Source organism: Falco rusticolus, chromosome 6 (assembly GCF_015220075.1).
Source record: "Falco rusticolus isolate bFalRus1 chromosome 6, bFalRus1.pri, whole genome shotgun sequence".
Taxonomy (NCBI): domain Eukaryota; kingdom Metazoa; phylum Chordata; class Aves; order Falconiformes; family Falconidae; genus Falco; species Falco rusticolus.
In genome coordinates this window covers 34,271,154-34,297,059 of record NC_051192.1, presented here as the reverse complement: position 1 = coordinate 34,297,059, position 25,906 = coordinate 34,271,154, and the positions used below count along the sequence as shown (strand labels likewise).

The window sequence follows — 25,906 nt, the reverse complement described above, 5'->3', positions numbered from 1 at the left end:
TGTCTAATTGATTCCCAAAGCAGCATGGCCTACCATCATTCAATAATTAGGCATGTGTTCTGTTTATGAATTGTGTAGCGTGATGACATGCTCCAATTTTTAGAAAGACCTTTTTTTTTTCTTTACATGTAAGCTGGGCATGAGCTTAACCTTGTTTACAGTTTGTGCTGACAATGCTAAAGCTGCACACTGGTCCTTTAATTTAAAGGAAGTTAATAAAGTGAATGCGTTGGTGTTTCAAATCAAGGTGAATAAAATGCCACAGTGATGCATAGGATATAAAATCACTATGCAGAAGTTAGCAGTTTTCACTGTTGAAATAATTCTTATTTCAGCTCTTCAGATGGTCAGTAACTGCCACGTCACTTAAATTAAATACATTTTAGCTGCATGAGCTTGCAGATTTTGTTGTACAAACCACGCAAATTTGATATATTAGGCAGATGCTTAGAGATAAATCAGTAGTTTGAGGTGAGCTTGCGGCAGAGCATGCCTGTTTGCAGACCCAAAATTAGAGATGATATTACAGTGAAATATGTCGGTATCCTACCTAAGCCAGTGTCATGAGCTCGCTGTTCAATTTGCCATTTCTGTTTGTTGCTGTTTTTTTTCTCCCGTAACTGATCCTCTAGGTAATAACCTGAATCTCACTGTGTTATAGTTATTTATTTTGAATGTTTGTTTAAAATAGATTCTTTCAGTTCTTCAATTCCAAGTTATAAAAGACAATGAAAATAGTCTTGCAGACTCTCCAAAGTGAGTTGGATAAATCACTTGATATGACCCGGTCACTAAGCTATTGCTTGGAATGAGTTCTTTTGTTCCAGACAACTAACTCTCTTAATTAAAATGTAACATTTTGTAGGTATTGTATCTCAACCTTGGGACTAGCAACTAGTGCCAGATACCAAGCATTTGTGATAAATTGTATTTTAAAGTTACAGAGAGAATGTTTCTGGAGTCACAGGTATTAAGTCTGCATAAGCATCATTAAAAAGATAAAGAGGTGGAGAAAAAGCTTTGTGTCAGAATACTAGTTCACAAAGCTGTTCAAGTTTCTCCGTGCTGCCACCATCGCTTACAGTCACAGGACAGCAGCTGAGATAAGTCTGAATTAGCTTTTGATTGTTTTTTTGAAAAAAATATAAAGGGAGGGTTATGGCTATTCGGAATGCTTAACTATAAAAACCTGCCAATTTCTGCATGATTTCCTACATGAAGTCATTACATGGTGTAATATATAAAGGCCAGTTATTCGCTGACAAGGTTTTTGCTGCCTTCTCAGTATACGTTTAGGGGGGAGATGATAACTTACATGAGCAGCAGGAACCCACAATAAATGCTTCCTCCAGGTTATCTGCAGAAGACAGGGGTGGTGGAAGCAATAGAAACTTTTCTATTTAGAAAAAAACACAGCACCCTAACAACGTAGAAAAATAAAGCAGCTGTTCAAATGAGTTTAAACTTAATGAACAGAAAGAAGTTTTTGACCATTGGGGAAAACAAAATCATTTCTTGCAAAAATGGTAAATGAGTTTATGAACAAATAGAGAAGCCAAGCAATGACTTGGGGTAATATTTATTAAATTTGAAGAATGGTCAAGGCTTGTGGCAACTTCAAAGGGCTTGCAGCTGGCGGGGTTTTTATCGTATGAATCTACAACCAGTACCTGGTCTTGGAGTAGAGGTGGTGATTCTAAAACTCCTCTGAGGTTTCTGTGTGTTCTTTTGAGTGTTACAGCTGGTTTAAGCATGCAGCCTTCACAATACGTGCTGCTTACAATCGAGCTCATCCTGCTGAAGCCAGTTTCCGACTGCCACTGTGCCTGGGTATCTTTTAAGGTGAGACACAGGACCAAGCGTGTGGGTTGTGGTGGTTTGTGCCTAGCTGGTGGTATGTAACCAGTACAATCTTCCCAACTGGGTGTAAGAAGGTGGTAGATCAAAGTGTAATCCGTGGGGGAAAAAAGAGGTTAGGAGCTGGCTGGGAACAGAAAAGGGTGCTGTGGCAGCTGCCTGTCACTTCAACCCTCCTTTTCCATGGGCAACCCTACAGCAATTGGAGACTTGCTTATGCATCTGTTCCTTTATTGTGATTTTCAGATGCATCATGTGTTTGGGGCAGGAGTAATCTCTGTAGCTGATGCATAGTATGTCTGGCCAAGAACAGGCTTACATTTACTCTCCTCCTTTTCCACAAGAATAAGCTGGGCTGCTCAGCTAAGAAAATCAAGTAGCACTGTACAGTGAGCAAGCAAGAATCCCATGCACTAAGCCCTTAACAACAGCATTTCTCTATTTAAGCTTATGTGTGTGTCTGCATCTTTGAATTGGTTAGTTAAGGTTGTCCTGATGTCACTTTTGTTTGTTGAACTTCCCACATGAAGTTTTGGCTAGAGGTTAGAAGGTCTCAGAACAATGTACATCTAGAGATGTGTTTTTAGTAATGCAGAAAAATGAGTGACTGGGTTTTTTCTATTTTTTTTTCTCTCTTTTCTTTGTTCTTCTTTCTTTTCAGAAGCCCAGTAGAGTACTCAAGTCCCATTAATGAACTGTCCTCAGTGTGCTGGGCAGTCTTGTTGATGAATAGGCTGTTGGAATTTTTTATGTGTCTTCTGTGTGTTATACAACAAAACCATTAAGGACCTAACTACTCACTAGAGATGCCATGTATAGGGTGACAGACTGAGCTGTGAGTGTAGTCTGTCATACAGAGGAAGTGAAAACTTGAGATCTTGTTGGAAATTTAAAAATAAACTGCAGAGGGTTTCTGTGACTCTGAGATTCATGATACCTGTGCTTTCAGCTTGGGATCATTCAATCCTCTGCATTAACCTGCTTTTTTAACTGAGTAGAATTTCTCATCAGGCAAGTACTGCTGTCGGTAATGCTTCTCCCCTTAGTTGGCAAAGCCCCCTGTTTATGTTAATACAGCTTCTGTTGGCGCTGAGGGTGACAGGTCTTGTCAGGCTGCTGTCAGCACAGAAGACAGCCAGGTGTCCTTTCAGGCAGGCACAAGTCCAAAATAAACCTTTTTATCTTAAATTCTGATTTTTTTAATTTTTTTTTTCCTAGCAGAGCAGTACTTCCTAACTGTTTTGGAGAGCTGAATGAAAATATTTCTAGTTCCCATTAAGGATATGCCACATGTAGAATGATATTTCCAGAAATAAAAGAAACCCAGTATTTGTGCTGAAAGTCTCCATGGTTTGTTTTTATCCTCAAACTTTTCATAGCTCATTTTGTGACCACCTTCATGACTGCATAATTGCTTTCAGTTGTACCTCTTCAGAGCCTTATGTATTGTTATCATCTTCTATTTTTTCCCCCTAACATATAATTTATAAGACGACATCCAGCCTTGACTGAAAACACTCAGAGATTGCAGAATTTCTTACAGCATTACCAGTTATTGTTCTTCAGTTGCTATTCTCACTGTTAAATTTGTGACTTAATACCATATTTGAATTTAAGCTTTCAGGCTGTTTCCTGCTAATTCTTTTTTTTTTCCATTGGATTAACCAGCTTTTAAGACCAAGAATTTTGTTTCTCTGCTAGTACTTGACTGCCATAATTCCTTCTGCTAAATCTCATACATTTTTCCCAACTTTTAAACAGATGTTCCTGGTTCTTTATTTTTTCAATATTTTTTAAAATGTGTGAATCCCTAAAGTCATATGTAATCTTCCAGTACAGGAAGAGTACTGAAGCAGTATAGCTGTTGCATGGGCTCGGCAGCCTGCTTTTGCCCACACTTTTCTGGCTCCGTGCTGTGGGTCTTCTGCTGCAGCTTTGCCACATCTCCGTGTACATTCCGGAGCCCAGCGTAGAGGCAGCAGCATGCTTCTGCATAGGTCCAGCTCCTGGCAAGCAGGGTTCTCCGCTTGGCCTATATGCCTTGGGTGTCTCAGGCTGTACTCCCTAGGGCCCCTGCTCCCAGGGGGCTTCGTATGGCCAGGGCTGCACTCTAACAATGCATAGCCAGTGTAAGCCAGGCACTGAACCTCAACTGGAAACCCAGAGTACTTGAGGAAATGTGCAGACATACTTAAACAGCTTTCCAAGAAATTTCCCCAGAAGAGGAAATGAGTGATCTAGATAGGAGCTGAGTCAGTCTTGAGTCATTTGTGGAGGCTTCTCTGCTGTGCTCCCTGCAACATCCAGTATTAACTCTATTTATGTGATTTATTTGTTTGTTTCTCTGCATTGCGAAAAACTTTAAAGGAAATGTGTATTCTTTTGATTTACCTGCTTTCATGACAGTTTATGGAGTAGTTAAGACATACTGGTTTTAATTTCTGGAGGTGTGAGACTGATGTTGGGCTTTTACTGAATGAATGCTTTGTTATACTTGTAAAAATTAAGGTTTTTTATGATTACCCCTGTTGTATGTATTGGGTTAGACTGTTGATACCAACTATATAGCTTTGTGTAAGGTATTTGACAGAGAAGGTTGAACGCGCCCTCAGCAGAGGGAAGCACATTGAGCTTACAGGCTATTAGTGCAGAGTGTTAACATGTGGAGGCTCCGTACGAGGCAGGGGTGGGATGGAGAGTAGCAAGAATGAGGGTTTGCACCTGTCTTCCGTGTTCGGGCTCTGTGGTGACCAGTCCTCTCCTCCCTGTCTCCCCAGCTCCTTCTGCTGTGAGCAAGGCAACAGTCTCCTGTGACTGGTGCATGTTATGCTCAGTAAAACATGACTTCATGTAAATAAATAAGATTTTATCAAACATGCATCCAGTGTCAGCTTTTCCTCCAGATTGGAACAACTTGTAGGATTCTGGTTTCTTTCGATCTTTTTCATTTTTTTTCCTTCCCTGTTTTGAACTGATCTTTAACAGTGTATGATAGCCACTAAGGTACTAATGAAACTCCCTTCCTTTATTTTAGACTTAGCAAGGTGTTTAGTCTTGGAGGGCAGCATAACAGGCATATTGTCACTCAGGCTTGGTAAATAGTATTAAGCAACATAGTATGCATATGTTACTTGGGAATATAAGAAGTTTTATGCTAATAGTTATTGTAGTAATAATACTAGTGGCCTTTTCTGGTGTTTTTTTTTACTGTCTATGAATATGTAAGTATTTGCATGCAAAGTTAATATTAAGAATATGACACAACTACTTAACTGTAGGAAGACTTATAGCTGGGATTGATGCTGCATGCTTATTCTAGTCATTGGTGCCTAAATATCACAGTACATTTAATATATAATGTCATATACATACTGATGTGAGTAATGTACTGCTAGTAGCTCAGCAGAATGGGAACTTTGTACTGATGAAATGTCAGTCTTAATTTTTTATTAACTTAGCTGTGGGCATTTTATGTCAAAACCAGAAATGACCAAATACTGCAAAATGCTATGCATGAAAATAGTTTCATTTCTTTAATGTCTTGCAGATGTACAAGTGGTCTTTTTATATAGTCTTTCAGAGATCCTAGTGACCGTGCATACTGGAAGGGACTTCATCAGATTTAACACTTTCAAGCAGTGGCTAAAATATATAGTCAGAACATGAGTCAGTAATTAAACTAGTTACACTGGAAAAGGAATTCTAAATTTTGTGCTTAGCAAAGGAAGAAATGAAACTCACCATGCAAGGCCTTCATTCAAACTGTTTAGTGTGTTTTAAACACTTATTGAAATAGTGATTCTACTAATGAGCTAATAAACCATCCATGGGTTGAAATATTTTTTCATAAAATGTTGTTTAGAACCTTTATGGCTGGCTATTCATAGAGGGGTTCATGGCCAGGAGAACCGTGCTCAATGAAAATTGCTTGCTGGGAATACTATGTGCCTTAGCTACATCTGCTTGTAACAATTGAGAGGGGTAGGTAGTTTTTTGGCAGAAATGGAAGGTGCAGTTCCCCAGCTGAGTTGCAGTGAGGAGGACAGTGAGGGATGGAGGGACGTCACCGTGCTGCCTCACCTGGCTGGCGGTCTGGCTGACTGAAAGCCACAAAATGCCTTTTGAGTGGCAGCCGCCCACAGGCAGTGGGGTGGCAGGGCCAGGCAGGAGGGGGCTGCCGGGCTGGGGAACCCTGAGGCCCTGGCTCCGGAGCTGTCACTCGGCTTGGCTGAAGCTGAGTTTTTATATTGTTTCTAAACCACACTGAAGTGTAGGAGTCATTTTCTTTGGGGTTCCCTTTCATGCATCTTCTTTTTTCATCTTCCTTCCCCCCACACCCACACCCCTACTCCCCATATAAGAGGTCTTTCATTTTTGGTAGACTGTCTTCTCAGGACACTCTGAAAACGTATTATTTACCACAAGGTGGATCCAGGTTGCTAGAGTGAAAAGCTGGCAATATCACTTCCTTGATGGATTTAAATGTCATTTAAAAACTCACTGAAAGAGGGCTACTGTCGGTACGTGTTATATTTGCTACAGGAATGGCACCCAAAACATTAACAATGACTTTATTTTGTCTTCTACTTATCAATGGCAATTTTTAAACAGTAGAAGTTTCAGGTTGCTGTATATATAAAAGGAAATGATGTGATTTCAAATTATAATTGGGGAATATTTGATGTATACGGTTATGGAATAACAAATGAGAATAATTAATAGAAAGTTAATTGGGTAACATCAGAAAAGTTTATCCTGGTGTATTGGGATTGCATGCTTCAGTTGATACTTAGTGTACTTTTGGGATTTCTGGTTGCACCTCACCTCTGGTTCTGATAGTATATTGTATTATGAAGAATATTAATAATGCTGCAGAACAATTACTTGTTCATTTGCTGACTGATTAAAATTCATGCATAATTTATTGTAACTGGAAGAGACTTTATAAATAAGTCTCCTTGTCCTCAAGAGCTTAAAAACAAAATGCATATGCTAATATAAGAATATGCTTTACCTCTTAACATAAAAATTTAATATGCAATGGTATATTAGTCTCATTAATGTGAGGTTTTATTTGTGATAATCGTGCTCTTAATCAAAGTGTAGACTTCTAAACATAGCCTTATGCTTTAGAGGTTTATAACTCGGAGTTGGTAGTGAATCATGCTCATCAACATTTATGTTTTCTGCCGTGATATACACTGGCCTTAGAATTCATTAGTTTGACATTTAATGTGTTAATTCCACAGCAAATAAACTGCCCTCGTTAAAACCAGCTGCATTTCTGAGCTTTGATGCAGGTAGGGATCTAAATTAGTTCATATGCACTTTTCTTGCCAAAACGAGGTAAAACATGTTAATAATTAATTGAGATACTTTCTAGAGTTTTGTATATCCCCAAGCAGAAACGGGAACACCTCAGAGTGTTCACCTTTTCACTCTGGGAGGAGAAAATCACCTCTGCTTGCAGCCACTATAGCACGTTTACAGATCCCCTGGTCTCCAAACTGAGTGGCTTGAGATGCAGCTAATTCAGAAAAAAATCTGCAAGAAATCCTGTTGCACCAAAATGTGGGAAAATTTGTTGGTTACAGAGCTCATAATTATACTGTTGGGAGCCAGCTCTGGTATCTGGAGGCTGAACTTTACTACTGGATGTAGAGAACCAGGGAGTCGTTAGCCAAACCACCATGCAGGGAAGGTGAGATGTCAAAGGTGGTCTGGAGGCCCCTGCGAGCCCCTCCATCACGACTCCCCCCCCACAGGCACTGTCTGTGACACTGGTGGGGTCATTCCCAGGAGGCAGAATATATGCAGTGCTTCTGTGTCTTAACTTCCCTTGTGTGGAGGTGTGAGGGGAGCCATGATAAGAAGACACCACCGCCACCACCCCCTGGAAATCTTACGGTCTGTGGTTAAATGCTATTTTTAATGTACTGGCCATGAGATCCCCTCTACCTGCTCAAGAGTTGCTGCGTTGTTAGTTCTGCATCGTTGCTGTGTGAAACCCCTGTGTGCATTGAATTTAGCATTGTTGCCTAATTAACTGAAACAAATTAGTTGAAATATGAGCCATCTGGAATGAAAATGAACCTTCCATGTTTATCAGTGGGTTCATTTTACTGGAAAAGTACATGTTGCTTGTGATTTGTTTCTTAAAATAAATCACGCCAATGCAATGTGCTGCTTCTCTACATAAACATTTCTCAGGGTAAGGGGGACCTCACATTCCCATTTGGTCCATCGTTACCTTTTCACTTTGCAGCTGTGTTGAAATATTTAGGCAGCCAGAAGAGAAAGACAAAAGGCAACTTACATCCTATTGTTTGAGTTTCTAAATCAGTATTAAGTTACTGAAGAATAAAATGTTGTATGTCGGTGCTATACATCTTTATTTGGTCATTCTCCTGGCAATTTTGCTCAGTTCTGAGTATTCTGAATGCCCGTAATAAGCACTTGTATCTTTTATCCTAATTGCTTCGGGTAGGTTTCAAATGAACTGCAGCGATACCCATTTTTAAAAATCTGTGGAGGACAAGTGTATCAATTATTGCAACTGTCAATAAAAGAAAATCAGTTTTGAAAACTGTGTTTTCAATGTTTATGAAAATCTCAAGTTATTGCCAGAGTTAATTATATAAATGAGCATGAACCCAGATTTTTTTCAGAAAAAATGTTAAGAAGTAGCAATGTATAAGTGAGGTAGGATTTTGTGATCCCTCGCTGAGATTTTTAAATTGAAAAAACTAGCATTGGGCAGATGCCAGTGGTGCACCACTTGCTTCCGTCAGCTGAAATTCTCCTCAGCTCTTCTTCACTGATGCCAGTTTGATTTTGCTTTTGAGTTTTGAAATCTTTGCTGACCAAAACCAGACAACTTTCTATAGAAAGAGCCCTCTACTTAATGGGTTTTGCAGCTTTTGTTTTATCACTGGCTTTTTTGTGTGTATGTCTTCCTTACAGAGCCACCTCGGCCAATAGCACCCCCACAGCTGCTGGGTGTCGGGCCCACGTACTTGCTCATCCAGCTGAATGCCAACTCAATCATTGGGGATGGACCCATCATCCTGAAAGAAGTGGAGTACCGAATGACATCTGGGACCTGGACCGAAACACATGCTGTGAATGCACCGACTTACAAGCTCTGGCACTTGGACCCCGACACCGAATATGAGATTCGGGTCCTGCTCACCAGACCGGGTGAAGGTGGAACTGGACAGCCAGGACCACCACTCATCACCAGGACCAAATGTGCTGGTAAGTGCTACTTTGGAAAAATGAAGAAACAAAACTATTTAATTATTTCGTTGGTTGGCAGGCTTGTTGGCTGTAATTAAATTTAGCAGAACTGAAGGTTTCCCTTGGCAGCCACAGGATCCCTACATTTCTGAGCCAATAAGGATTTGCTGTGTCCACTTCTTTGCCTGGTCACTGTCTAGGTGGCTCTTTACTACCCCTGGGAGGGTATGTTAGGAGACGGGAAGTCAGAAAGCTAAGAAAACATTTTACTTCTCCTCACGCAAGGAAGGAGACCTCATTATTTCTGGAAAGAACAAACCACCTGTTTTTTCACTTAGATTTTAAACAAACTTGCACATAAAGAAGCTTGCATGAGGGGAAAAAAAAAAAAAGATCTGTTTAAGAAATAGAATTTTACAAAATTGTGGTGTACTTCTGCAAAATATTTCTTTTTCCAAGTAGACATGCATGGCCTGCCAGAGTCTCCAAGAAGTAAAATAAAACTACTTAAATCTCTAACTCCTAACATAAAATTGCAAATATTAATATAGAGTGGGTTTTTTCCATTTTTCGATTACCACCACCAAAATCATGTGCTGCTGAATCCTGCAGTCTGCTTCTGGTTTTTCAGAGTTCCCCTGCCTGGCCAGCACCAAGAAGATTTAAGCGTTACCAACTTGTGTTATATGCTGTTCCTTCTAAAACTATTTAAAGTTATTTTAATCTCAGCTTTCATAAGAAGAAAGATAATACCTATGTCTCATAGTTGCAGAGGAGAAAAATTATAGATTTGAACATCAGACTGGGAGGCAAATAAGCGGAAATTAAATTGTGTGGGTTTTTTCCCCTAATCTCAGGACTTTTAGAGCCTGACAGTATTTTAAAGTTTGTACTATATTAGATTTAGCACAGAGTGCTGATAACCATCTATTCAAAACTGAATAAAAAGAAAGAACTGCAGTTGCAGATTTCCATGTGTCATGTATATGTGTGCATATATAAATGATTTTTTTTTTCACGAATAGCTGTCCCACTGAAGTCTGTCACCAATTTAAGTGCTCATCTAAGCACGGATGACCACTCATTTTGTTTGGTTAAGGAAGAGGGCCAGGGTCTGGATCAGAAGTCAGAACTTCAGGTGGATTAGGTCAATAGGTATGAATCCCAGAAAATTAGATAGTCTTTTCTGAAACTGGGCCATAGTACTGTCAGAAGCTGAGGCACACAGCTGGAGCAAGACTAAAGCGAAGGAGGTTTTTTTGAATTTGTGGTCTTATTTATAATTTAGTCTGTCTTTCCTGTGAAATAAAAAGATCTGTGTGTCCATCTCAGTTAAGATGACAGTTGTTGAGATCTAAGTAAGGTTAAAACATTGATTCATTGTAGTGAATTGGTTTAGACATTGTTCTGAAAAAGTAGGAATTTGAAAACAGCTTCTCTTTTGAAGAGACTGAGCGGAGACTAACAAATCCCAAATGTTCAGGTTCTTTTTCCCAGCTCTTGAAAAAACATGCTTTCATTTACCCAGTTGTGACAGACTAAAGCTTTTTAATGGGAAAGGAAAAGAAAGGAAGTCATGTTTATGTGACTTATTTTTAGAAACCAGTTAAGGGAAATGTTATTGTGGGTGTGATTTTATTTTTAATTTGTTTTTAACTTAACACTCACATATAAGGCTTCAAAATCTAGTCTGGCTTGAGACAAATTTTCCACTCAATTTAATCCACTATGAAATGAACCAGATCATAAAAATACTTGAAAAGAAAATTCTGAACTTCCATGACAATATTACTTTAATAATAATAATAAAGTTCCAAGCTGTTTGCCTTGTAATAACACTGGTTCTTTTTATTTCATGGAAGTGAAGGCAAATAAATGTTGCTATTAAACAGTTTCAATTAGAAAAACGTGAATCAGCAAGGGTTTTTAGAGACTAAAGGATTTACTCATCCCTGATGCTGGGCTCAGGGACAGTACCAGGCTGAGCAGCAGGTCACTCTGCTGCCACCTCACCTGTCTGGAAAATGGGGACAGACCTTTCTTTTCCACAGTGTTCTCCCAAGGTTTCTGTAAGCTAACTGCAAGCCCAAGTCAATATGAATATTATTCTTATAAAATATTTTGCTTGTAAAAGGCAAACTGTAAACATAAAAATTAGTCTTCTCCGAAGAGAAGATTGATAAGGTAAAGGTAGTAATGGAATAGCTCACCCTGCACTCTCCGCTGCTGCTGGTGTTATACGAGTGACTGGCAGGTGATTTACAGTGCTATATTAGAAGACATCTCTGTGACAGTATCTTCCTTCTGGAGATTCTTAAATTATTCCTAATTCTTGTTTCTGACAAGATCACTTATTTTCCAGACAGATACTCTCTTTTCTGTCAATGTTCTTTGTCAATTTTGTCTTTCCATAAGTTTTGAATGTATTAGTTCAAATTCTGAAACAAGTTATAATTGATTATCTGCTCAGCATCAAATGGAGTGGCGGGAAACAAATGAATTTTCAGCATGAAGTTTGACTGCTCTCTGTATGGATTAAAAAGCACACATTAGCAAACGTTGATCTGATGAGTTTTTAATGTTTATGTTCCAAGTAGCAGCAATAGCAAACTCGGTGACACATCAATAAGAATAGGTTACTGTTCTGCTTTCTGTTTGTTTGATATCTAAGCAAGTACTAGCGTTGTTTTCAGAGGAAGATTGAAAATTATTTTTTCCGTAATTCCTTCAGTATTTATAATTTCATGACATTTCTTAATAACATGGTATTGATCAGTTGACCTGTCCTTTGCTGGAGATGTATCCTACTTCTGAACAATTTTTGTGATGATTGTACTTACCCTCAGTGTAAGACATGCACTTTTATTATTAGGTATTTAAATCATTTTCTGACTTTCTCATAGCAAAACCAGTGCCTGGTGACTCATTTAATAAATGTTTCCGCTAATTCTAAACAAAATTTTTTTTCTAATAAGGAAATAATTCTTCCACTAATTAAAAGTCCTCTGACAGGACTGATTGTCTACCTGGCATTTCCTAGGTAGCCTGTCCTGTGCTGAAGCTGGTGATGGCATTTTGCTAGAAAACTTGCATGTTGTTTTATCAGTCTGCAATTAAAGATAGTGCTGAGCAGTCAGATATGTGAAATCACTGAGTGTTTTTAAACAACTGAAGTAAGGCTAAAAGATGTGAAGCAAAACATTATTTTCTGACGTTATCCTCCTTAATATCCAGGTGTTTGCTTTGTGTTTCCATTCCTAAGCACAGCTGATGTCAGTGCCGACTGCAGCATTGTGTTCCTGGCTGCATGTGGTTAGGCAGAAATAATTTCAAGCTGCTGATGCTGAAGGCATCTTCCTCCCCATCAGTTCTCACGAGGCACCTGGGCTTTATTTCAGTATGACTATGCCTCTTGTCTGGTGTCATTGCTCAAATTATTCACATCTCAGGCATTTTTAAAACCAAAACAAAAGGCAGAGGGTAACACCTTAATCAGAAGTAATCCTTAAGGCGGTTTTCTGTGTCTTAGGGGTATGTTGTCCTTCTGAGCATATCCTCTGTGTTGTGATTGTCTTTCCTTTGAGGGGGTGTATAAAATATGTGGCAATCTAAAATTGTCCACTTAGCCTGCTTTATCAACTGTAAGTTAGAAGTTACTCTCTTACATAGGCTGCTGTTTCTGAGTAACAGCTCACAGCTCAGTTTTATGATTAACTGATATTTTAGTGGGAAAGGAGGTCAATAGTTCAGCCTGTCCAGAGCTTAATATATGTACACAGTGGAATTGCTTGTTCCTACTTTACTGAAGTTAAGTGCAAGGATGTGATTTTCAGTAAAACATGAAGAATTGTAGAGCAGTTGGAGGAGGAGTCCTGTGTGGTTTCAGTTTTTTTTTCAAAGGACTGAATTTTAGGAAACTGTTGCCTGTATTATTTGATTTTGATAATAAAATAAGTAAGGGGGAGGGGAAGCTTTTACAGCTTTATCAGAGTTGAGGATGGAACAATATACATTGGTGATTATGATATTGTTATTATTGTTACTGTTATTATATTTCATTGTTCAAAACCATTATCTGTCACAGAGACCTAGCTATTAGTAACAGTTAGGCTCAAGCCATGATATTGGAGATGCTGGTTCAGCGGTGCAGCACTGGTGTTGATTGCCTGCAGTTGAAGACTTGGGAGCTGGCCTGCTTTTTGCCTGCCTTTTACAAATGCAGAATGTTTGTTTCAGTTTGCCCGTCTATGACATTTAGAAACAATATACACAGAATACAGGATACTGCTGAATTCACCTCTGGGGGGGGCGGGGGGAAAGCAAAACATGGGGAAACATTGAAAACAAAAACAAGGTTAAGGTTTTTGTTAATTTTCTTGGGATTTTAAAGAGAGAGACCCCAGTGATGTAGCCATTGAGAAAGTGACCTTGCATGGCCATCGGGAGAATTAAAATGTTGTTCTGGTTACATAAAAACTGTAATTGATTTTTTTAAATGAGTGGAATGAAAGGAACGGTGCAGTATAGAATTTGCGTGTGCTGATGTGGAATGCGTACAGTGATACTTCTTCACTCGGTGTTGTTTGCCTTTTACACTTGCAGAGTGGAGGTGGAGGGTCAAAGTGGGGAGCTGGATTTATAGGCTTTGCCGTATGCTGTACGTGAGAATTTAGGATGTTGGTATGTGTGGAAATGGGCTTATAAAATTTGGTACGGTGAACATCGCAAGAGGGTTCTGGAAAATATGGCACTGAATGGATGAGCTGTGGTCTTTGTGTCTCTTGCAGTAGTGCATCTGAAATTATTATTTAAATCTTTGAAAGCTAATAAAAGTACAGCTACATGTGCAATTTTCATTATTTTTTTTTAAAGTGGACAGAGAAAAAATATATACCTTTATTTATATTTACTTGACAAGAAAGCAGTTACCTTAATGTTTCAAACAGAATCTTCACATTTTTCCCTCAAAATAGATATCATTAGAGACTTACAATACATATAGCTTAAATACATTTTGAGTACTTAAATTACATGGTTTTGTTACTCATATTTTTTGTTTACAAGTCAACTGCTTTTTTTTTAGAAAAAAAAAAAAAAGAACCCAAACAATTCAAACTAAATTAATGTGATACTTTTAAAATTTAAATTATTTTACATTTGTCATTGCAGAAGAATCCACATTACACCAATATTTGTAAGTTGCTGCTGTTTTTACAGGTGCGTTTGGCACTCGTGATCGTTTCTGAGCTTTTGGCCAGGTAGTGATTGAAAACTTTAAGCAGACACCAAATGCACCAGTCTCTTGTTCCATATAGGTTTACCAGTTGACTATGGTATGGGGATATAATGCCAAACAAACTTATTTAAACAATGGAGAAAGTCTGGACTAAGGAACTTCATTGTGCTCCCTTTAGGACTGAATAGCGGAATTGTTATTGAGAGAGCATCCTGTAGAAGAGCTGTCTGATTTGGGCCATTGGTTGGCACATGTGACCATGCTCTGTTTATTGTGCTGCTTTGCACTATTCAGATACTCATACCACATATAGAATCCTAATGGTGCTTATATCCATAAGAAAGAACTGTAGCGCAGCTGACTTACCTAGCAGGAGACCAGGCAGACTGCCTAGCCAAGTTTTTGTCAGATTGTGTAAAATTAAGCGTGGTATCCTCTTTTTCAAAGGAGCACAATGCTGATGAGTCAGTTGAATTGGCAGTAACTGCAAGTTCAGACATTGACCTCCTCTAAATTAGTTTTCAACTTTTTTTGTTTGCTATATTCAGCCTTGCTTAGTATCATTTTTTTGCTATTTGCAGCTGCAAGCTCCCTCTGCACTAACTGGAAACTTTCTTCCTGCGACGTTGTGAGTGCCATGTTGTACAATGAGACACGGGCTTTCTGAATTCTTTCATGCTTTATTTTTGGGATAAGCTTTGTTCATGGCTGGTTCTTTATTGTGTGGTGTTGTATGCGGCAGTAAATCACACCGATGCTCTTCACTTAGAGTTAGGGTAGCAGACCTGGGTCAGTGGGTTCCTCTAATGTGGCCACCCACTTTTCAAAGCCTCTGCTGTGTGCAGTGACCTCTTCCTTTGCTTGCTTTCTGAAGTCTCTACCAACAGGCAGGGCAGGACAAGTTACCTACAGCAAGATATGGTTATGGTCATTGACTCCTAACGTGCTGGTGGGTCAGGGCTTCAGTGCAAAGTCCACTGAGTTGAGTGAGGTCCTTCAGTTGAAGTTAGTAGCTCTCTTTCTAGTGGAGGAGATTAGGTGAGGATACCACTTTGGCTGTGTGATGGAGGCTGGGGGAGGAAAAGGAGCAGTTGCCAGCCCCAGCCAGGGCTTCTGTCTTGCAAGTGATTCTTCCATCTGTCTCACCTCGGCTTGTTCGGCAGTTTTTCCCACAGCAGAGCATGCCACAGCACTGAGACCGTCATGATTTATCCAAAGTGCATGTAACTAGTCAATAGATCACACTTGCGAGAGAAGCACTGTCTGTGGCAAGAAAACGTATTGCAGTACATTAATCCACGGCACCCATTCCAGCTGTAAAAGAATGGACATGGGCAATAATTCAAATTGCAGCACTTGAAAATGCTATGGGTGCACCCAGGCCAGATAATTCAGAGCCTGGTTATAGCTTCTGCAGAGTCTGCAGGCTGATGTTCACAGATTTTTGGTCTGTTTGCTTCCAAAGAATGTGACTGCAGGTTGAGATGATCTTACTCTTTCAGAAGACTGGAGCTCTTTTTTGAACTGCAACTTCTATTTTTAATTTCAACTGAAATACATATTTTCTAGTACGATTCATTAGTGTGCTTGATACTTTAATTGAGTTTGCTTTCATAATTAAGGTCTCTCAACTGTTTAGAAGCGCAGTGCTACTTTTATGGTGTTTGAGAATTGGCAAGTACCTAAATAAAACAAAGTTTTATAGAGCTGTCTTTTATTGTACTTTCCTTTGTCATTCTATTAAAAAATCAACGGAAATTTTTAGTAAGGTTTTGAAAGTTGCTCTGGTCATTGCAGCACTTAAGTGTATGCTTTTGGAAGCACACCAATTTTTCACTATTGGCAGAATAGTGCGGAGTAGGTAGGAAAGGCTGTGAGTAGCAGGACTGGTGATCTGAAAGGGTGGAAGTGGAAAGCAGTACCAGCAGCCTGTGCTGCAGGGAGGGATGTTGATGAGATTTCCCAAATCCATTCGTTATTCTTTCTCTCTCTCCCCCATATGGCTTTCCCCTCCAAAACCATAACAGAGAAACAGCATGTCATTCATACTAGTGTGAGATCTGGATAAAGTTCAGATGAACATCCTCCCAAGGTTAGGACACACTTCCCAAAAGTCCTGGTTCTTCTTGGCAAACTGATTGTTTGCTTTTTTATTTTTTTCAACTTTGTTTAATTTTAAAAGTGAGCAGCATAATTTTTTTCCTCCTACTTTTTGACTGTGTGAGGCAGAACTGAGTGAATTTAACTTTATTCATTTTCTCAGTAAATCCTCCTGCTGGTGCTGAGAGGGGAAAATGGACCACGTGATGCTTTTGTATGGTATGATAATGAAATAGCTTCCTTTATAACAATAAGCTGCAGAGCATATTAAGCAGCAGCTAATGTCAAGTTATACCTCAGGTGATTAGTAGGTCCAGAATCGTAAAATGGCTTGTCAAGACTCTTAAAGTTACCTGGTTTTGTTTGCTGTTTAAAAAAAAAAAATTAATCTGGAGCGTCTCAGAAAGTTCTGGATTACTTGAAAACAAATATTGAAAATACTGACATGCAGGATCAGGATCAGCCTATTAATTAAAAGCTTGTCATCTTGACTTTAATTCTAAACAGAATAATGGAACAGCCAATACAGGGGTTGATTAATGAAGAATTAAGAAAGTAATATAATTAGAGACAGTCAACAGGTTTATAGACTACTGATCTTGTCAGAATAACTTGATTTTTTTTAAATTAGATTACAGATTTGGTTAATAAAGGCGATATTGTTCTTCTTTAATGCATTTAATTTGACACAAAGCATTTTGATTAAGAAACCAGAATAAAATCAACTCAAATGGAGAAGAACTGGCTGATATATTTAAAACTGTTTTTATGAATTAATTGAATAAACATTTGTAGTTGGGTCCTATCAGGAACAGTTCCATGTGATTTATAAGGAAAATGTAACTGTGATAAAGCTGGCAAATTGCAAAAGATTATGAAAGTGGTAGGGGAAAAAACACTCCAAAAAAGAATTGGGTTGCTCTTTTACAGTGGTTTGAATTGAGCAATACTAATTTATGTGTCAGGTAGGCCAGCTGCAGTATAATAAAAACAAAGTAGCTTTTGTACAGTGGGATAAGGAGGGGCTCAGGCCCTAGGCATGGGCTGACACAGCGTAGACATCACTGACTGTTGGGACTGTCTGGGTTTTTTTTTTTTTAGGGCACTGAAACTAAAAAGAGCTCCCGTAGTCCCTGGCTGTGTAAACCAGAGCAAAATTTCTTACCCTTTCCTTAGTTTTGGAGAATGTTCTAAAGGTTTTGAAGGTGCATATTTGAAGTTGCTTACCAAATCAATTTCCTCCTGACTCAAGCCCTTTATCCCCATCTCTCCAACTCCTCCCCAAATCTGTGTAGCATCCTGTTCTATAGAATTAAAGGTATAATGTTGTACAAGAGGTTGTTCTCAAGAGGATTAGGAAACCAAAATAAAAGAATTCTGGCAAAAACTTAAAATCTGGAAACAAAATAATGTTGTTAAGGTGTGACATGATCAGAATTAATACCGGTTCTAGAGATGCGGATGTGATTTAGGCGATGGTTTCTCATGTGATTGAAACTTATTTTCCTTGTTTCACATCTCCAACCGCACTGCATAAACAGCCTACCATTTCATTTTTTATATTAGTATTTTCCATTTCATATTACCTTTTAAATTTATTTTATTTTATACATTTTTTTCCAGGTCATTAATTGCTGAAAGCTATTTCATTACTCTTGGAAATGGCAACATGTTTAATTATCATTCAGATAATTAAACATTTCAGATACTAACAGCACACATTTTTCAGTTTATTACCTTTATTTTAGAGAATTATGCTCAGTGTGAGAGACTGGTGAAAATATATTTGGCAATGTACGAGTACCTTTTTTGTCTGCAAAATGAACTCTACCAATTAGGCTGAAATGTCAGAGCATGGGCTCCCACTGGGAATGCAATGTGCTGCATTCACAGTTTACAACTTGTAGCAGCTTAGATGATTACAAATAAGTAAACCAGTTCAGTGACACTGTATTTCCTTCAAGTAATGACCTTCGAAGACAGTGCTGAACTGCAATTCAAGAAACCTGCTTTTTGTTTGTGGCTGGTTTGTCACCTTTGGCAAATCAGTTCACTTAGTGTCTCAGTGCCATTGGAAAAGCAGGGTTAATATGCATGTTTCCCCAGCAATTTCTCTCATGTTCATTTACCACATGGTTTTTCTTTTGTTGGGTGTTTTTTGAGTTGGTTTGGGTTTTTTTCAGAGCAAACGCTTCTCTTACTGTGCTGGCTGCAATGAGATCTTGGTTTTATCTGTCTAAATGCTTTCCACAGATATATAGTTTGTAATCAGTGTTTAGTATAATAAAGATCATATGTTAGAGAAGAAATTTTTATTTGTTCAGTGACAAATTTTGTTACTGATATGATTTTGTGGTCTTGTGGACAGATACACTCCCCCCACTCCTACCCCCCGTGAAAATAAACAAGTACAAGGGCTCTACATTCAGGTCTTAAGGGTGACCAACATTGCCTTGCGTCTGTCCACGCAGAGCCTACTCTTGGTGTTCACTTGATACAGTAGGGAGTGGGATGGGGAGTGGGAAGAATGCAGCCATCATTCTGTAGAGAAGTCAGTGGAGATCAATTTATTCTTGAACTTCATTTTCTTTTGGCTGTCTTAGCACTTGTATCTTATCCTCTGAACAGCCATAATTAAGGAATATGCTATCTGAGCATATGCCGTGTGTGTGTGTGCACCACTTCACCTCTAAGACTTCTTAGGTTGCCATTACCAAGTTTTTTTTTCCTGTTGCTTAGCTTTTTCTTTTTCTGAAATACAACCATACCCACAACCCCAGCTAGTCCTTTCCTTCAGCCATGAAATGCAATTTAAAAGTTAGAAGCAGAAATACATGTCTGAAATGTTCTGTCTAAACATTCGATGAGGGAATGAATAATAGGTTGTAGAAATTATTCACCTTGAGTAATGTGCTTGTAGAAGGTTCATAGATTATACAGTGATGAATACAGTATAAGAACCTATACAGAAAAGAAGTAAAAAGGTTCATAGATATGACTTATCTTGACTAGTGATAATTGGAAAAGGTGGTGAATGCATATTTGAAAGACAGATTAAGATGGTAGACATTTTTCATTGTCAGTTTACTGATGGTCGTATTCAGAGCATATACCCGTAGTTTATACAATGAGAAAAAAAAATACAACAGTAATATTGTATAGAAATCAGTAAACATATATAACCATGATCTTTATGTCTTACTGTGAATTATTTAGTCCTGAATTTACTAGTTGCCATGTGCTTTAAATAAAGTCAGTTCACTAACTTAGGCTTTTTTCCCCTGTGTTAATTTGATCTGGCTCCCGTGGTGGAAACAAAAGTGCTACCACTCCTCAGTATTGCCTTCACAAATCAGCTTACTGTCTCTATGTTTAAGAAAGGATTTGCAAGTTTAAGGTGGGAATTCTGAGTCTGTACAGTGATTTCTGCGATGACTCTAGGTGATTTAAAGATCTCTAGGAAACGGCTGTGCTGTGCGTTCCAAGGGGTGAGGCTTCAGCTGGGCTGCTGCACCCCACGGGGAGCAGGTTCTGTGGAAGCCGTGCTCTTTCAGCACACTCTGGAAGTCTGCCTTGTGGACAGACTTAAATTAGTAAGTGTCAGGTGCTTCTGTTGTACACTTTGTTCTCCTAAAACTAATCTCTTAGATGTTTTACATATTTTCTCAGTGGACACATATGTGCCTATGTGTGTTTTTTTCCAGCCTCTGAAGAGCAGCCATCCCACACCAGTAGTTCCATGTAAGGCTCTCAGGTGTGGTGGGAATACTTCCTTCCACCTGTCTATACAGTAATTCAGGCTCGGAAGCAAATACACAGCAATTGTAGTAAAGAACAACAACTACAAAAAACTTGTGGCCTTTACAATATGGTTTTTCAACCCTGGGTTGCAAAAAATCTGGTTTTAAATATCCTACTATTACTCTCACCACCCTTCTTTCTGCATTTCATCCTGAGCCTTACTCCAGCTGCTGTGGGCTTGTAGGGGAGGTTAAAGTACTGCATAGCACTGACAGCTTGTGATGAAACTATTTTGTCTCTGGTGCTGAAAGTCTATTTTTTTGGAATGGGGTTTGTTGGTTCGTTTTATGCATAAGATAATTGATGGTGAGAGAAAATGGGGTACTCGAAGCCGTGCAACTTCTGTAGTAGAAGTTTTTCTCAGTGGATGTGATGGCATTTAAAATAATGTGGAAGTTGTGTATCATTTTTCAGTTTGTTTGAAATTTTAATAATTGAATCCATCTCTTTGAATTTAGCCATGTTAGGGGTTAGTCCTCTTAATGAGGAACAAGAACACAAAGGAAGGCACAAGCCTGGGTTGCTACAGAGTAAGATGCCTTGATGCTGGGGCGCTCAGCTTCCTTGCAGATGGGCAGTGTTGGGAAGCAGAGCTCTAACACAGTGGCCAGCCTGTAATGTTTTAATTTCTGCAAGTGTAACTTTTCATCCTTGGTAAAGTGTCTAGCTATTTAGCAAGGGACAAAGCATAATGTCATCATTGGAGAGATGTATTGTCAACTTGGACAGGTGATATTTAAGGAGCCTGAAGAGAGAGATGACCTGGCAGGGTAACAAGACATATCACAAGTGACTGTCTCGGAAAGAATGAGAACAAGACAGACAATTTCCATTACTTCTCAGTGTTAAGGTGCTAGCGTTATCCCCTAAACAACCACATGCTCCAAGCAATAATCATGCACTGTCTTCTTCTGTACTAATATGAAAGTGGAATTCAATCTCTTTGACACATATTGCTTCAGCTTCTGACTTGTCAAGTTGTTTCTCTGGTGGAGCTCAGCTGATATATAGTGAATGAGCTCTGTATACTGACTGAAATGGGGAGATAGTTATCCAGTTTCCTTTGAAGCTGGCTGCAGAGGTGCCTAGAATATGCGAGAAGAGAGAGGCTTTGTTCCCGGTAGCGTGTAAGTTACTGTCGGTTAGAAAACTGTGAAACCTCAAGCCCTTCTTCAAACTGGCTGCTTCTTTTGGAGTCTGTGTCCAGTCTGAACTGCGTAGCCTGTTAGCTGTGTGCTAATTCCCATCATAGCTTGGAGAGAGGCAGTCATTCTTTTTCCACTGTCTTCCCAGGAGGGAGGGGTGGGGGAAAGAGAGAGTGAAAGCCTGTGTGTGTGTGCGTGCGCTGGCGTTTATGGCAGAATTTCATGCCTTTTTTTTTCTTTTTTTTTTTTTTCTTTGCTTCTGAATATGAACCTATGTTTGCAGTAGCTGGTAGAAAGGCTCTGCATGTTTTGTATTGGTCAAGTCCTGTCCTTCAATGGCAATATTCGCTATCATTATGATATTCTGCATATTGATGAAATACATTTTATAGTAAACTTGCCTTAATCATGAACTAATAGATACTACTGTTGCAATTGCTAGATTTCTGTATATGTCAGAAAAAATTATCCTCTATAAAAAAAGAGGAAAATAAAAAACATCCTTCAGTAATAGTCATCGCCATCCTGGAACTTGCTGCTTTTTTTTAACCTGTGGTGTGGTGGAACAGCCCACTACTTCAATTTTTGAAGAATTTAAAAATTTAAAATACTTGATCTGATTCAGATAAAAGGAAACTTAAATAAATCAGTATCTTATGCATAACCAGATTAAGTTTTCTAATAACCTAATATCTAGTATGCCTGTGTCTCTGTTCTTTTCATTTTAAAGCAGTAATGTAAGCTTTTCTTAGCTGCAATTACAACCTCAATTTGTTAGGATAACTGGATTTTTTTTAGATTTACAGAACAAACTGAGGACACTTTTTCTATGGTGTGACTGCATCAGTACAGGATATGGATAAACTACCCTAGCATGGGCTGTATCAAATGGTGGGTTGTGAAGCTAATGTTATGACAAACATCAGTAGCTCACAGACCAGGCAAACCTTTCAGGATATTCTCTGATGAATGCGTAGTGGACTATGTGTGCCTATGTACAAAATGTGTGTGAGGGCTCATGCGGTAAGATGCCGATGCTGCTGCACTTAATTTTTCCTACAGTTATCAGCAATGCGTGTTCTCTGATATGCCTTTTGTGATCTAGTTTGATTATTTAAAAGCTGTGTATAAGGAATACAGGGAAACTACATACATAGCTGTATTTATTGCTTTTTTTCAGCCTGTGCCACCTGCATTAGTTGATATTACATTTTATGTATAGATTTTCTCATGTTGCCTTAAGGAAAATCATGTGTTTAAACATAATAATCATAATGCATATGCATAAGGAAATTGAATTAAGCTTGCTACTGATACCTCAAAGGGGGCATTTTTAACTTTTGAATATTTTGTTTTGCTCTCTTACTGTAATATACCTTTTGTGCATATAATTTGCTATAAACAGCAGAAAAGAACATCCTTCAAATTCTTTCACCTGAAAAGTTTCTGCTGGCAGTTAGAGAAAAAGAAAATTAATAAAAAATGCATTTTGACATTTAAAAGAGAATTATTTGCCTTAAAATACATAAAACATGCAAGCACTTAGGTTGCTTGAGTTTTCACATTTTAGAGCATTTACTCTGGCTGATGTTTAGTAGCTAGGTTAAAGCATGTGTAGCAGATTTCTGTGCTTCACCATTGTTTCATAAGCTAAATTGCATTATAAGCAATAGCTTTCCAATTCTGTGAAGGCAACAGAAATTTTTTTGTCATCAACATGTCTTTCCCTATCTTATTTAGATCTTGATTGTAAAGCCAGACACAACCAAGTCTGTTTCCCTGTGTCCTCTTACCTTTTGAACTTGCATCATCAGGGCCCACCTCATTAATCCCTAGTTCTTTTGTTGCTGTTTTGTCCTGTTCTTGGAGCAGCTGTAAATCAGTTTCTTTGTAGCAGTCAGTAACCTCTGGGTTTGTATTTGTGGTATTGCTGTGTGTGTGCTAAGAGTTAACAGCCTGCATGCTCTGTAGCTGCTGGCCCACAGGCCTTTTGCTTTGTCTGAAGGATCCTTCTGCTCCCTTGACAGTTACACACTGACAGAGCAAATCTCAGAAGTGGTGAGGCCAGCGTTTGCTTACCAAAAATCCTTCCTCCCCATCCTCTACTATGTCAGCATCAACTGAAGTCCTTATACAAGAGGACAGCTTTTCGTATTTAAAAATAAAAATAATAAAAAAGGGGGGGGGGGGGCGGAGAGGAGGGAGAGAGAGGTCTTGAAATGCTCACTGCTCTGTTAGATTTTCTTAGGAATGAAGTAGTTGATAGACTTTACCATCAAATAGCTACTGAAACTCTCCTTTCCCAGCTGCTTCTAGACCAGGTAGTTCAGCTCAGGTTGCCTGACAAGGTGAACTCCGTTTCTTCCTCCACAAGGCCACTAACATGAAGAGGCAGTTCTGGCTTTCCAGGTTCTTCATGGGAAGATACATAAGGTACAGACTCATATAGGCTGAAGGGATCAGAGGAGGTGAAGAAGGCAAGACCCAGATTTAGCAGCTAAGATCTACTGTATTGGAAAGCAGGAGAAAGAGATCAAGGCACTGCAGGACACGAGAACAAACCTGTCCCTTGCAAATCCTTGCTGCTCTCTTGCTGTTGAAAGTCTGGCGTGCACTGCTGTGAGTGAGTGACAGGAGCAGGTGAGGGGCAGCTCATCCTGCTGGTAGGTTCATGTCAGGAAACAGCACGTGGCAATGAGGGATGGTATGTTTTCTCATCTGCCTTTTGCATGGAAATTGTCCAAGGTGCAGAGAGAAGAACCAGCGTGAACAGTTCCTGAAGGAGTCATGGTGAAATACATATTTCAAAATCAGTCATTCTTTCTCAGCTGCTTTTAAAAAAACACAAAAAACCCAAAACAAACAAAATAAAACCAAACCCCCAAAACAATATTCTGTGCTGTGTTCAAGGACAGGAAAAGATCTAGCTTTGTTTGGACTTTGGTGTTGAATTGAAATCTTGTGATCCCCGATTGCTTACAGCAATGTCCATCACCGTTCATAGGTGTTGCTAGCAATGTTCTCTGCAAAAAGATTTGAAAGAAATAGAGAAACTTCTGCTTTGAGATTTAAAACTGTATATGTACACAAACACATAGATGTGTTGAAATATATACCAATTTCAAGAAAAAATTCTGATAGCTTTGTAAAAAAAACCAACCACTTGGTTTCAGCTTACTGAAACATTTTTATAATATTTTTCATAACTACTCAGATGGTTAGAATTATTTTCTTCAGTGTGTTACAATAGATATGAGGGGGGAAAATCCACACCTGCAGTATTTTATGAATTTGAAAAAAATAGACAAAACTGTATGTTCCTGCCAGGTATTATTTGCAAAGAAGCAGCCACTTATTTTCAGTGCGTTTTTCCAAATTGTCGTCTCTGCATCATAGTCATGTCTTGGTCTCAGTCACTCATGGGAGAGGGGTACATAAATTACACCAGCTACCTCGATGTTTGCAGCAACCTGAATTCACCTTGCTATTTCGAAACCCCTGCATTGTAAGGATAGGTGAGAGAAACAGCTACTTATTCTTAACAGTTGTGTCAGAGAATTACATTAGGAGCAAAAAGAAAACAACAGCAACAAAAAAAAGGTCATATAGATTATAAATAAATGTCTAGTAGTTATAAAAAATTCATATAAGCATCCAAGAAACAGAATTCAAAATTTGTTTTTCCAATTAAAGATGGGGATGGAAGGAACCTACCTTTTTTTTAAGATCTTTTTAAAGTTTATGGAAAGGATTTTGGAGAAAACTTACAAGAATTGCTTAAGATAGAAAATTATGCTTGTGGCCTGACTGTTTGGATATCCCAGTCAGATACCAAAGAGACTGGCTTTCCTTGCATTATACATGTGTTGTAGCAATCCCGTGTGTCAAGATTGCTGCTCATCTCTGCTGGGGCCAAGCGTGTCTGCCCTTTCTCTTCCCCTCAGCCCCCTTCGTGCATAATTTGCTTTTTAGGTGTTCTGCTTTTAATCTTTCCCAGTAGTATTTGTCACTGGTTTTCTGTTCCCATCTGGCATCGTTGGGACTGAACCAGTCTTTGGATCTATGGTCAGAAGGTCAAACTGTTATTAAGGGTAGACTCAAGTATTCCATCGGTGGTATAGCTGGTAGCTCCTGAATGCTTACTGAAAGGCACCTGCTTCTGTCTGGAGGGTAAATGGGTCAAGGCGGGCTAGCAGAATTTTTTAGTTGTTGCTATTGCGAGTAATTTCAGTTTTCCAAGTACATGTTTAATGATGTTTCCCTTGTGAGTGGTGTTTAGTGATCTCAAAACCAAGCTCCCACTGAGGCATGGCCAGTGAAAACCTGACCTTGAAATGATAATGCAAGCTGTGCTGAAAATTAATTGCTGGTAGCATTCTCTCTGCTGTTTGATTTTTAATGAATAAAGAGTTGCTGCACTTTTTAAAGTTTTTATAGACAGGATGCAAATTTGCTCTTTTTTATTTTTTTTTATTTCAAATTGATAGCTTGGTTGCTCTTGGTGCAGATTATTGAAGACCTCTTTTAA

General features: G+C 38.8%; 1 protein-coding gene across 1 annotated transcript in view; it reads left to right on the top strand.

Annotated features, from left to right (window-relative positions):
- The window catches only part of PTPRK (protein tyrosine phosphatase receptor type K), a 412,271-nt gene that overhangs the window by 233,342 nt on the left and 153,023 nt on the right, over positions 1-25,906 (top strand). Inside the window, 1 exon segment of the mRNA XM_037391780.1 lies at positions 8,821-9,114. Within this exon segment, the coding sequence (XP_037247677.1) occupies positions 8,821-9,114 (294 nt within the window).